This window comes from Bidens hawaiensis, unplaced genomic scaffold (assembly GCF_021521415.1).
Source record: "Bidens hawaiensis isolate Kalapana, Puna unplaced genomic scaffold, B.hawaiensis_p1.1 tig00028714_1, whole genome shotgun sequence".
Taxonomy (NCBI): domain Eukaryota; kingdom Viridiplantae; phylum Streptophyta; class Magnoliopsida; order Asterales; family Asteraceae; genus Bidens; species Bidens hawaiensis.
The window spans coordinates 8,142-22,693 of record NW_027494697.1 but is presented as its reverse complement, the minus strand read 5'-3'; the positions used below and the strand labels follow the sequence as shown (position 1 = coordinate 22,693).

General features: G+C 33.1%; 2 protein-coding genes across 2 annotated transcripts; both read left to right on the top strand.

The window, feature by feature from the left end:
- Positions 1-3,704: 3,704 nt before the first annotated feature.
- On the top strand, positions 3,705-7,800 carry LOC143577507 (putative inactive shikimate kinase like 1, chloroplastic). Its single transcript, XM_077061320.1, has 10 exons — positions 3,705-3,923; positions 4,592-4,638; positions 4,794-4,848; positions 4,932-5,004; positions 5,080-5,167; positions 5,915-5,997; positions 6,104-6,230; positions 6,668-6,746; positions 7,414-7,478; positions 7,581-7,800. Exons 1-10 carry the CDS (start codon positions 3,722-3,724, stop codon positions 7,647-7,649), a joined length of 888 nt encoding a protein of 295 aa, XP_076917435.1. The 5' UTR covers positions 3,705-3,721; the 3' UTR covers positions 7,650-7,800.
- An 896-nt stretch (positions 7,801-8,696) lies between these two features.
- LOC143577495 (uncharacterized) lies at positions 8,697-12,509 on the top strand. Its single transcript, XM_077061311.1, has 6 exons — positions 8,697-8,940; positions 9,775-10,939; positions 11,020-11,259; positions 11,453-11,533; positions 11,673-12,029; positions 12,145-12,509. Exons 2-6 carry the CDS (start codon positions 10,019-10,021, stop codon positions 12,199-12,201), a joined length of 1,656 nt encoding a protein of 551 aa, XP_076917426.1. The 5' UTR covers positions 8,697-8,940; positions 9,775-10,018; the 3' UTR covers positions 12,202-12,509.
- Positions 12,510-14,552: the final 2,043 nt, after the last annotated feature.

The window sequence follows — 14,552 nt, the reverse complement described above, 5'->3', positions numbered from 1 at the left end:
CACTTCCTTACCACCATGCATTTTATCATTTCTCACTTTCCGTAGTCTCCAACAAGCTATAATAAATTAATAATTATCCCGTGAAAAACCTCCTTCTCACCCGTCTTCAAGTTAACAGTATTGGATAGCTCAAGCAAGTCTCTAACCGTAAAACAAAAAATTGGAGGAACCTTACACCACTGGCTTATAAACTCCCAAACGACAGCCGCAATTGCACAACCCGTAAATATATGATCCGCCGCCTCCCTTCCTGCCTCACACAAGATGCAAGAACTAGCTCAATTTAGTCTAGAGCTTACATCTCGAATGTGCTGAATTAAGGCTTACGATCTTAATGCACACAAAGAGATATATACTGTAGTATATAAAATAGTATGGAAAGAAGAAAACATATTTGTGTTAACAGTTAATTAAAAGAAAAGGAAAAAATAAGCTGGGTCGCGTGGGAAGGTTCACAAGAAAACGAAGACGATCATTCTCGATAAACAACGAGGTGGTTTAGGAGTTGGAAGCTTGAAGGCTGCCACTGTGGCATTCCTAGCTAAATGGTGGTCTCGTTATAAGGATGGAAATTGTTCTCTTTGGGTAAAAGTCATAACCTCAGTTCACAGAGGTACCCATAAATGGGATTCGATCCCACTTAAAACATCATTAGTAGGAACATGGAAGAACATCAATAATCCGGATCAACAGGCAAGCATTGTAAATGTGAATATGTCGGAGAGATTAAAACTTCAATTTGAAGTAAGGCTTGGTTGTTGGGCGGGCGAAGGACCGAAGACCTTACTCCCGTCTTTATTTGTCTTAGAACAAAAAAAAGGATATTTTGGTTCAAAACTGTTACGTTCGAAATGATGACAGTGTTCAATGGGTATGGAAATGAAGAGGAAATCTGACCACAGCGCAACAGCAAAATGATTTGGTATGTTGTTTAAATTTGATTTCAAATGTTCCAATTTCTAGAAATCCGGATTATTGGTTATGGAAAGGTTTGGAGGGGTCACTCTTTCCATTCTTGGCGAAATCATTAAGATCAGATATAGATAATTGGGATCATTAAGTTATAGAATTTACTTTTTGGTTGAAATGAGTCTCTATTAAAGTCAATTGCTTTATTTGGAGATTACTTTTAAACTGTAATTCTATCAAAATGGCATTGTCAACAAGAGACATTATTTTGGACGACTTAAAATGTGTGTTACGCGGTCTTAATGATGAAGCTTCACAACACTTATTCGTAAATTGCAATGTCGCCAAATGGGTTTGGTCGATTATTCATTATTAGGTTAAATTACCAAATCTTGTATATTTCGATTCGGTGAAAGATATCCTCGATTTTCCAATAAACATAAAAACAGTAAGGAGGAATGTCTACCTATTCAATCTATATCGGTGGTCACGTGTTGAATGATTTGGAAATCAATAAATGATTTTATTTTAAATGATGTTCCTCTTTCAGTGTCGAAGATGGTAAATGACATAAAATTAACAATTTTTTTAAGAGTGAAGAACAGATATAAGCGCTAAGTTTCGAAAGAGATAAATGGTGCAAGTTTAGTTTTGTGAATTTCCCATTATAGTTTACTATATGTTTTCGCCTTGTAAAGTTATTTTACTTTTCTTGTGCGTTGTTGGGCTTCTTGCATCCTATGAGTAACCCCTTTTCTTCTTTAATTTTATTGGCCTTTCAAAAAAAAAGTTAATTAAAATATTGAGTTTTTTTACATGCAACTATATAGAAAACCATTAAAACATGTAGGGAAACTTATTATGTAAATACACTTTGTGTACCTAATTCCTATGCTGTCACTAAGGCAATGTGTAATGGGGCGCGAGTTTGGGCGAATTGGGGCGAGAAGAAGGGGGAACACCGCCCCCTGCGATATGTGGCGAAAAGGGGCGGGGTCGGGGTTCTTTTATCGCCGGCGAGTATTGAATAATAATAATATTATAATAATTACCGTTTGCAACGGTCAAAAGTAAAAAAAAATAATATATATATATACTAGTTTTTATCCCCCGTATTATGGGGGGTTGTTTTATATTATTTGTCTATAATATTTTTTCATTTTTTGAAATTTTAAATTATTTATTGTATGACAGTTAATAATATACTTATGGTTTGATTATAAATTGTTTCACAAATAAATGAGATGTTATAACCCAGTTTAAAAGCTATACGGGTTTGATGAGACCCAAGACCCGTTAATTTTTTTACTATAAAATTGGTTTTTTAATTATAAACAATATATATCTTTATTAAATTAAATCATATATTAATTTTTAGTATATCCCTACTTTATAGGATTTTGCAATGAAATTTATAATATAACTTAGAGTTTGATGATAAAAAGGTTTTCACAAATAACTAAGATATTATAACATGGTTTAAAAGTTATCTGGGTTTGGTAAGACCCAAGACCCGCTTATTTTTTTTACTATAAAATTGTTTCTTAATTATAAATAATATTTTTTTAAAAAATCATATAATAATTTTTAGAATATATTATTTTATAGGATTTTCACATCAATGTATTACGGGGGTTGTTTTATATTATTGTTTATAATGTTTAATTATTTTCTTAATTTTTATTTTTTTATTGTATGAAAGTTAATAATATACTTATGGTTTGATGATAAATTGTTTTACAAATAAATGAGATGTTATATCCGGTTTAAAAGTTATATAGGTTTGATGAGACCCAAGACCCGTTTATTTTTTTACTATAAAATTGGATTTTTAATTATAAATAATATATATCTTTTTTTAAATAAATCATATATTAATTTTTAATATATCCCTACTATATAGGATTTTTATATTAAATATTTGATGAGATTAGTTTTTAATTTAATGAGATGTTATAACCCGTTTAAGAAATATTTGGGTTTGATAAGACCCATACCCGTGAACTCGGGTCAAATGCATAAGACGCCTTCATTTAAAAATTAAGCAAATCTGGTGACTCCAAAAAAAGGGGAGCGACCACATCGCGACACTTAGGATTTTTATGTTTTCGTTTATATATATTATAAATATAAACATACACACTTCTTCTCCATTTTATATCCATTTTATACACAATTCATACAAAAATTCTTACAAAAAATTAGCAAAATGAATCCTAGAAACAATCCGAACCAACTGAACCACCTATTCCCTCCTTTCGGTCAACTCCATGGTTCACAAAACCAACTGATCGTGAACTTACAATGGAACCCGATGAACTTAAACCAACCGAGCTATCCGTTTCAATTTCCCGACCCGAACCTAAACATGTACGCCAACTATCTCATGCCTCTAAACTTAATGCCGGCGTTCGGGTTATGTTTTTTTTTTATATTTTTTAGATATGTTTTTTTTTTATTTTTTTCTTTAGTTATGTATTTTTTTTTTGTATTTCTTTTTAATTTTAATGCATTTTTACTTAAATAATTTGGTTTTTATATGATTAGTTTAATTATAAAAAGAAAATAATAAGAAAAGATACCATAGACCCAGTTCTACACCATTACAATTTAAAAACAAATTCCCACCCTTACTTACTGGCACCACATATCGCAATTTGCCCATTTGTAACCCTTTCGCCCCGCTTAGCCTAACAAAACAATTTATGATCACTCATATTTTAACTCTAATAATAAATATTGATGGAGAAATAAATAAATAATATGTGTGTTTATAGCATTGAAGAAACGGATTGGATTGGGGTTGACAACAATGGCGATAATTAAAGCACCTGCCAGTCGCTGCGACCTTCTTCTTCTCCAAAAACCCTTCAATTCTCACTCTATTCGGAATGGAAGCTCATCACTCTCTCTAGCCACCATTAACACTACTAAACCTCTGTCTCTCAATATTAATAATAACACTCGCAAGCTCCTCACAGCCTGTTGCTCCCTTCTCGACGATGGTATCTCAGGTGACCTAGCACTCCTTCAATATTATTCAATTCTGTGTGGCTTTGTTCGGGTATTATACTTATCTTTGCACACCAATTGTTCGACTAAATATCCATATCAATTTTACTTTACTTCCATCATCTGCGCTTGGCTTTAAAGACAGTTTATGTCTACTAATTTTGTTTAAGAATACTAACTTTGTATTGGGTGCTTACTTGTTTTTTTAAAACTATTTTTTACACACAATCTTACTAGGAAGAAAAAGTATCTGAAATCTTTGAATTTTAATCAAAACATGACATGTATACATACACTTGTGTTGTCAAAGTATCTAGTTTTGTGTGCATTTTGCCCAATACTGAATTCGTTGGATGGTCTAAAAGGGACAATTGGTGCCCGATAAACCAGCAAGTGTATTGTATACAGAGAACAATATTACACAGAGATACCTTTTAGATACGCTAACTATGTTAGGTACTAATTAGTCTAATATTCCTCCGCAAGCTAAGGACGGGAACGACCTGTAGCTTGAAACATAATGAGAATTTTTATTTTATGTTTTCTGCTTTAAATATTTGGCTTCCGGTGTTCACCATGTAAATGGTTTTATATAAGAGTTATGTATAACTATGAATTATGAACGTTATCGTTGTTTCATCTTTGATCCTGACATCTTCTTGTACTAAAGGTTCTGCAGTTCAGGCTCTTGAGATTGATCCTGTGTTGGCTGTCAAGGTGATTTTGAGCCCCTATGTTACATGAATTTTAATATTCTCTTCAAGATGAATGATTATAACTTTATAACTAAACATTGGAGATAAATAAAGCAACACCATTAGTGTCTTGTTGCTTATAATATATTATTGTAACCGTTCAGTTTCTCTATTCAGAAGAAGGCAATGGAGATATCACCTGGATTGAAAGGAACTTCCATATATCTTGTTGGTAAGTTCTGTTTTCACCTACTGTTTTGTGGAAATCTTTGTTTATATTGAAACATGATTTTATTATTGTTGAGAAATTATCAGGTATAACCAGCACTTTGAAAACAAGTTTGGGGAAGCTTCTGGCAGATTCACTACAATATTACTTTTTTGACAGGTATTTTTGTTATATTTCAACTTTGATTTATACTAAAAAGGTGATTTTCCTGAAGACATGGTAGCTTGAATGCAGTGATAATTTGGTTGCGGAAGCTGCTGGTGGTGAAGCTGCAGCAAAGCAATTTCTAGATACTGATAAAGCTGGGTTCCGTGCATCAGAGGTGATTCATCGTATTTTATTAGTTTAGAATTTACCAAGTCTTTCAGTTAGCAGTGGGAAAACGGGTGGGCCAGGCGGGTTGGTTTCGGATCAAAACAGGTGTTGGGATGGGTTGACCTGAAACACTTTTTGCTGAATATTGTATATGTGCATACATATAATTGGTGTCTAGTATGATTACAAAAGTTGTGTTTCTATCAATTAAATGTCATATTTTGAATGGTGATATAGGAGTTTTTTATGCTATGTCACCATTTGACTTGTTTATCTTTTAGCTAACTTCTCTTGTCCGTTTGACACTTTGACCTGTTAGAGATACACGTAAAATGAATTGACATATTTCACTATTTAATATGTTAGTATCATAGTAAACCAACATACTTACTAATTTTGCTGGAAGAAGTCCCTCAACTAGCATTTTGTATGTTAAAGTCCGTGAACTTGTTTAGAATACACGTCTTGTGAAATAAAAAAACAACTTTTTACCCCTTAAATGGGTCAATATCTGATAAAGTGATGTTCCACGTGTTCCAAAAGGTCGACATGTATTTAAAGGGGTAAAATTCATGAATTGGTGTTTCACGTCAGCGAAGAGTCACATGACATCTATGTCAAATAATGCATAATATATACATTCCTGAAACCGTGTTCTTTTTTCTTTGTCCGTGGGCCCTTATTTTGGGACGGAGGGGCACTGTTTGTTTCTTGTAAATGAAATCTCGTGTAACTGATAAAAGAAAACTTACAGACTGAAGTATTGAGGCAACTATCATCAATGGGGCGCTTGGTTGTTTCTGCTGGAGACGGTGCTGTTCAAAGCTCAACCAACTTGTATGTCTTTTGAGCTTTTAATTTTCTTGCTGCTAAAACAAAAGGGTTCCATATTGTGCTTATTTTCTTTCATGATTTATTTGACTGAAAGTAAAACATGTTATAGGTCATTTTTGAGACACGGTATCTCAATCTGGGTAGATGTTCCTTTAGATATTGTAGCCAAGGAAATAGTAGAGAACGGGGCTCAATTGTTTGGAACAGAGATTTCACCATCTGCATCTCATTCTGAGGTATGCCTGCATTTCAGTGGATGCAAATATTTACAAGAAAGCCACGGAAGTTTGTAAAAGGTTTGGTTAAAATCCATAAATGAAACACAATATAAAAATCAGGGGGTATTTTTGCAAATTTTTAGAAGTTAATCAAAATTTTATTACTTGTGCAACAAGGTAATCTTCCATTTTTTTTTTGACAAATTTAATTCTTTATGTTTTGATCACAAATCGAATTTAAGTTAGGTATATATCATCTTTTTAGCCACTTCAATTTGAATGGTCTACCACATATTCAAAAGTTGGATGACCTTTCATGTTGTGAGTGGCCTGTTTGAAACATTTTGCAAACTTTGTTGACTTCCTGTTTATTATCCTTTAATAATAAAGTAGCAAAGTCTCCATCTCCAACAGGATTTGGGCTTATAGTCAACCTTTGTATGAAAAATAAGCAGGTGTTAAGTCAACTAACGAAGATATACGAAGAATTTCAAGGAGGATATGCCACTGCAGATGCAACCATTTCACTTCAGAGTATGTTCCAACTAGACTAGTTTTTTAGGGTAAATTAAATAACCGGACGATAACTGAAAAAAGTGTACTGAAATAACTTAACCAATGGTCCGGTTATGCTTATAAGTGTATAATTAACTGAATCCGGTGGACATTAATACCAACCCCTAGTAATTTTTATTAATAATATGCTATATGTCTGCAAAGTTTTGCGATACTTTTTTGTATATAACGTATTAGTTAGTTAGTTACCATTTGTTCATCCTTTTAAATTAAAAAAAATGTAACATTTTTATCTGTCATAGATATAATTGGATTTATTACTTGAATTCAGCTTAAGTCCACTCATGTCCAAAGTCGGTGGTTAACATAATTAATGAAAACACGTTTTCATTAAAACAAATTAACCTATCCGTAGATAACCAAAACCAATCAGTTATGAAAAAATAAAGCCCGAAATTTTCGGTTTTATTTCGTAACCGAACCAGACCATTCTCACCCTTAACTATACACGTGGTAAAAATTGTTTTTACTTTTTATGATTGTATGTTCTATAGCAGTAAATTAATGACATGGCACTAGTTTATGAAACGTCGGATTTTTATCTGCTATACAAGGTTACTTGCATACAATGATAACTGTAACATTTGTTTCCACATGATAAGCATTTGTTTTGTTGTGTTAACAGAAGTTGCTGGTTTGTTGGGTTATGATGATATAGAAGCTGTCAGTACTGAAAACATGGGCTTGGAGGTGAATTTGTTGGTTATAGTTATTGTTTGAGCTGAAAATAAAAATTATAACTAATAATAAAATGATTCTATTACTTTCATAATTTATTGGTGTATTTTGTAGGTACTGACTGAAATTGAGAAACTTATAAGAGTAAAGAAGATGATGGAAGAAGCTGCCAGGCCATTTTAGTCATACAACAAAAGCTCTTGTGTTTGTGGTACATGGTGATGAATACAATGTAATTTAGCATGTGCCAATGTCTCATTATCATATATTTCAAAAACTTCAGTTGTATAAGAATTTTGGAAAGGCATTGCATTTTATTTTTATTATTTTGGGATTTTTTTTAATTATATACCAAAACATATACCTTACTCATGTTTTAAAAAACAAAGAAAATTTACATTGGTTTGTCAGGTACACTGTTGTATTTGGTACATTAGACATTAAGTACCTTTCAAAATGAGAAAAAAAATACTTTAAAAAAAAAGGGAAAAAAAACGTTATTCCAAAAACGTGCATTGTCATAGTTTGCTTTCAAACAAATCATAACTGTGGGTCTGAATAGCTGTCTCTCTCGTGTCATTGCCACAAAGTCTTATACAAAACTATGGTAATTAAAATAAATGGAGCTCTTTTTTTAATCTTTTATTCTCATACTTAACTTTATATCAATCCTATCAAATACTTTTAATTACATAAAACTAGAAAAGTTATCTGTTATTCAATATATCATTTATTATGTTGATCATCTATATGAAATTTATATACTAAATTTAGTAATACAGTTGTAACATACATACGTTACAAGAACAATGTTACATATTCTTGAAATTGTTTTCATCCAACCATCTTTATTAACACAGTTTTTCTTTCCTCCGTCAATAGACCCTGAACACATTTATACTAATTAAGACGAAACTTTTTCTATATACCCAATATATCTCATATTCACTGTCGATTCAACAGCTTTCCAAATACAAAAATATACTTAAAATAAGAGTTGTATAATGAAATTAAATCTCATGCTTTTCATGCTTCACTTTTACCAAATACTAGTAGTGTATAAACTACTTTTCTAAATAAAAAAATGGAATTTTCATCAACAAATTTCATTTTGTCTTTAGATACCTTATCAAACACTCAATTTCATTCTATAATTTTCTATATTAAAGAAAAGTAACAATAAACATTTAATAATAAAATAAAAGCCCCTACAACAAAATTACATCTAACATCCCTCTAGTCTAGTCCGGACGTAAATACCTCCATTAATCCATCCCAATCTGCCTTGCTTTGTTGTGTTCTCTTTATCATCGGTGGTTGCTTCATTTCATTTTATTCCTCTGGTTGCTCCTCCAAAACCCTAACAATAATAATAAATTAGGAGGAGCTGAAGCTGGAGAATAATATCGAATACATATTCATTCATATCATCATCTAATCACTTGTCATGGATTCCGATGAAGAAATAATAAATGTATATACATATATATATATATATATATATATATATACACACACATATATAGATAATTAAAAATTACAAAATACAAAACCTACTCTTCACTTCATCTTCTTCTTTTACTTTCTGCATTCTCGTCTTTTGATTTTAACTTTATCTATATCTATATCTATACATATTGTACATTTGTATCGTTGATTGATTACCGATTCATAATAATAATAATAATAATATTGATGCTAATTGCTATTTGTTGATCATCAATTTGACTACAAACTGGACTCCGATCTAAACTTGTATTGTCTTCCTTTGTAATCTGTTCATATTTGTGGATGTTGCGTGTGTAATCATCTCTGTTTTTGTGTAATCGGTTCCGATTGCTGGTACATGTGTTTTAATATTCTGCATTGTGACTGTAATACTTTTATTTGTATCTGGAAACACTTATGAGTGTGCGTGTGTGTGTATCGATTATTTTATCATTGTTTCGGTTCAGCTGGCAAATTGCAGATGCTAGGTTTTGCTTTTAGTTCAAAGTATTGATTGAACCATTAACATTTCATTGGATAGGTTTCGTTGATCATTAATTTGACTAGGATTTGCTTCGAACCGGACTCCGATCTGAAGTTGTATTTGTGTTACTTTGTAATCTGTTCATTTTTGTGGATGTTGATCGTCTCTGTTTTTGTGGAATCGGTTCCGATTGCTGGTACATTTGTTTGTGTTCTGCATTGTGATTTATGACTCTCATACGATCCTACTTGATCTGCATACTTTGATTTGATAGTGTTTCAGTTTTATTCGAGTTTGGTAGTCTGGAAAAACTTATAGATGTTTTGTTTATTTCAGGCATGAACATTGATTGTGCTTCACAGCTTGAGTGCGAGTGCGAGTGCATATCAGTTTTTAGGTCATTTTCTCCGTGTTTGGGGATACTCACAAAATATTAAAGGATTCAGTGATAAATTGCAGATGCTAAGTTTTGCTTTTAGTTCAGTGTGTTGATTATTTCGTTGGATAGTTTCTTAAGAGCGGTGTGTTCATTGGTTTGATTGAAGAATAATTGGGCGTTTGGAGTAAGAATTTGTGTATTATGGGATTGCCTCAAGATTCATACATTGGTACTCCTGAGGTTGTAGGGGCATCAAGCACAATGGAGAACAATTTGCCTCTAATTGATGATGGCTCGTGTAATTTGACTGCTATGAAAGCAGACATTGCGAGTGAAAGCCTTGGTCATTCGTTTGATTCTGCATTGGAGAAGTTTGAATTTCCAGATTCTGTTATGAGAGAGTCCACTGATGTGAAAGCGGATGATCACAATCACGGGTTAAAAATTGGTTCAATAAATAATACATCATTTTCCAGAATTGTGGGCTTTGAGTCTGACAAAAAGGATGCATCCTCGGATGCATCTGCAGATAACATCAACATGAGTGAAAAGAAAACGAGCGTGTCAATGGCGAGGAAGAGAATGTTGTCACCATTAAAAACCATGTTTTCTTCCCAACCATTTGATGGCGATTGTATAGATATTGGTTGTGTGCATGCTAATACAGACGATCAAAAGGTGAAGAATTATAAGAAAGCAAACATAGGAATCAGTATACCTGCTAGTTTTTCCACAGATGGACCCGTTCTTGAGGAAAATGAAGTGTTATCTTCATTCTTTCCAAGTGAGTCAAGATTGCAGACCAGCCTGATACCAATACCAGCAGACAAGGTGACTCTGACCCGTTCTTCATCCCCGCTAGATCCAAGATTAAGTAATGTGGACTATAGGATGTCAAGCAAGTCATTTGAAGAAGTTGGTTGTTTATTTGATGAAATCGGGTCATGTTCTCCTAAAAGTTACACAGGAAAGAGTTGGCCTTTTCACAAAGATTCGGAAACAAAGAGCCATATTCAGAAATTAAAGTGCAGAAAACGGGGTCTGCCTGTAATGAGGTCATTGGTCGGTTCTTTTGAAGAATCATTGTTATCTGGTCGGCTTTCATCAGGTGACATTAGCAAGGTTAGCACAAGGTTTTCTAGGATGGTGTGTTGCATAAAAGTTGGGATTGTCTCTAATATACTCTGCACATTTGTGTACAGAAAATTGATGGGTTTCTGGCTGTACTAAGTGTAAGTGGTGGAAGCTTCTCGCCAAAAGCCCGGAAACTTCCTTTTGCAGTTACCAGTGTTGATGGAGATAATTACTTGTTGTACCATGCTTCAATAGATCTTGCTGGCAATTCCTCATCAAGCAAGAATAGGGAAAATTGCATTAAAAATGATGATTCTCAAAGTAGCAAGAGTCGTTTGCGAATTCCTATGAAAGGGCGGATACAACTGGTAAATGAGATACTTATTCTTTTTAATTTTTTCAAGAAAACTAACATTTTTGCAATTTTACTTAATACCTTTAACTGAGCGTAATGTTGGTATTAGTGGTTTAATGATCATATCGTATTGTCATGTTACTGTGATAAAAGTTATCGTGTAGTTTAAGTTTGATCCTTAACGATCTTATCTGATTCTCCCACAGGTTTTAAGTAATCCAGAGAAGACACCTCTTCATACTTTTTTCTGTAATTATGATTTGAGCGATATGCCAGCTGGCACAAAGGTAACTTAAATATTTAAGCTTCATACGAGTGATGCACAAACTGAACTATTTTTATTTTTTATTTTTGTATTTCTACATTATGTATAATCATCATTGTTTTCTTCAATTACTTTACTTTCGTTGATCAACTTTGATGTAGACTTTTCTACGGCATAAGGTGACTTTGTGTTCAGAAAATGCTTGCTCTGGTCAAACCATCACAAGAAATGAACCTGCTCGGTGCGAAGGTTATACCTGCCAGGTGAATGGTGACCTGGCTTCCAGCTGGCGGGATACTTCCAGTAAATATAAAAATGGTGCTCTACGCTATGCTCTTCACCTTCGTTTTCTCTGTCCTCATAGAAAATGCTCAAGATTGGTTAAGAAGTTTGAATCCGATTCATTTTCTCAATCTGGAAAAAAACATTTAAATAGTAACGAGGAAAGAAAGTTTTTTCTTTGTAGTGATTTGAAGGTGGTGTTCCCTCAGCGCCACTCGGATGCAGACGAGGGGAAGGTATGCTCATATTATGTGGTGTATATATCTACTTAAAACTGATTATGTATTGAACCTATACTATATAGTGTCCGTTATTAATTACTGACATGGATTTAATGGCGGAGGGTAACAGTTACATGTTGAATACCATTTCCCTGAAGATCCAAAGTACTTTAATATCGACTTCTGACATGTATCTATCTGAGGTTGAAGAACATATGTTGTTAAAGAACAAGGAGTTCCATCAGTTTTGGTTTCTTATGTTGGGGTTGTTTTAGTTTGTGAGGAAGCAACCAAATGCAACTGTAGAAATTTGAAAATAAATATGAAGGCATATAAGTATATGATTTACATTTGTTCTTTGGTTAGAGGTATGATGCTTGTAATATTAAAAGCATTTGGTTCTCTCATGTTTGTGCCATTATGGTATGGTATGTTGTTTATACAATACAATTTGCAAACAATGTTTGTTCATATGGTTTTAACATGGTTCCTGTGTATATATACTATGCATGCTTATTAACCAACTTCAACTCTTTGTAGAGCTATTTAAGAAAATAATCAGTAATTTTTATACATGTCGATGAGATATCTTTGTAATGCTCATGTTAAACATAATCCATGCAAACTTAATCGTATTAAGTCCAAGTTAAAGCCAACCCATTATGATTAAAGCGCAACATACTCCTATAGTTATTAGAAGGCTCACATCACAAACACGAGGTTGTTCTCTCTCTAATCTCTCCTTACTGTACAATTACATATATACATATGATTTTACAACGTGGCTGCGACTAACTTGAGTTTTAGACATAGAGCTCGAAATAATATACAAGTCGAATCCGAGCTCGTAAAATTACTCATGAACGCGGATTTGAGTTTTAGACATAGAACCGAAACATATTGACCTTAACTTCTTTTTACTTAAAAGAATTAAGTTCGAGCTCTGTTAGATCAGGGGCTTTATGTTTACAACATTAGGTTGAGCAATTTAAAGAGTTAATGGTTTAATTCTAAATTTCTAATTAAAAAAGATCATATCTGAAGACAACATCCAAGTCCAAGCCCAAGAAAAGCCCACATCACAATATGGTTGTTTATTGGATCGGTTTTCCGTTTATTCAAATTTGACAGATCAACTCAGATAACACGAATTATGGATAAAAGATATTGAACTCGAAATTCGGTTCATATAATTTGAATATTCAAACTCAAATTAGAAATGGAACTCAGTTTGAGTTGAATTTAAGATTTTTAAAGTCCAATTTGAATAATGAATAACTTTGGCTACAAGCTTACATCATACCATTGGCCAGGACTGTTTTATGTGTTTTCAGACAACATTGACTTTTGACTGATTATGTCTAAATGATGATTAGTAAATTTTTAGGAAATGAATGAGGACGAGATTAAAGATCAAGATGGTGAAGTCAGGCTGACTAATAAATTGACAAAGTGTAACAAACTATGTTATTGACTTTAACCGAAGAGCGAACCGCTTACTATAATTTTGAAGAAAGAGCAACAAAATGAGTAGGTTGGATAGGTCACTAAGACCAGCCGATTTATGGTTCAACAGTTGGTATTCACAATTTGAACCATCTTACTTTTACCCTTCAAGATCATCCATTTGTATCAATATTTTTTAAATTATATAAAATAGTTAATTATAGTTTATAGTACTGTTACAAAAACGAAAATCAATATAAAATTATAAATGTTAAACGACCCAATATAGTTCGAAGTTCCAAACCATTAAACCAGCAAACTATTAAAACGGAACATAGAACCTAACCATTTCGACCCCAAGCCGGTCAGCCATGAAACTTGGCTTTGCTTTTAAACTATTCAAACAATCGACTCTAAACACGACTAATAATCAGCCACAAACAGAAAACTACTTAGCATTTTCACCAATCTAACACAAAGTAACAAACTATATGCTTATAATCTATATTTACTAAAATCAATAACAGCTCATAAAAATATCATATCATATAATATCATATTCAACCGCATAGACCATAATAAAACATCCTCCCTCACCAACACTAGCAGCATTGTTCTTAAAACCCTAATGTTGGCCCATAGTTAAAAAATAAGAGCAATTAAAAAGCTAAATTCTCAAACCAGTACTTAACCTAACCTCCTTTAAATCAATCAAGCATCGTTATCCTTATCAATCCGCACTCCGGAAGGCGCCGTACCACGCCGCGTCCTGGACGGAAGAATGTTATCTAAATCCACCTCCGCCAACGGATCATCAGACAAATCATCATCACCGTCCGATTCACCACCACCATCAGAATCATCGTCATCATCAGAATCATCATCTTCAGACTCTTCAATCATCTTTCCTTTACCTTTATCATCCTTCATTATCCCCTTACCCTTTCGATCAATTTCACCTTCACCGTTTGAATGCTCATCATCTTCTTCATCATCAGAATCATCATCTTCATCGTCGGAATTGACTTCGTAGTCTTCTTCGTCTTCAATTTCGTCATTTTTGGTGATGGATTTGTCTTCTTCTTCTTCGAC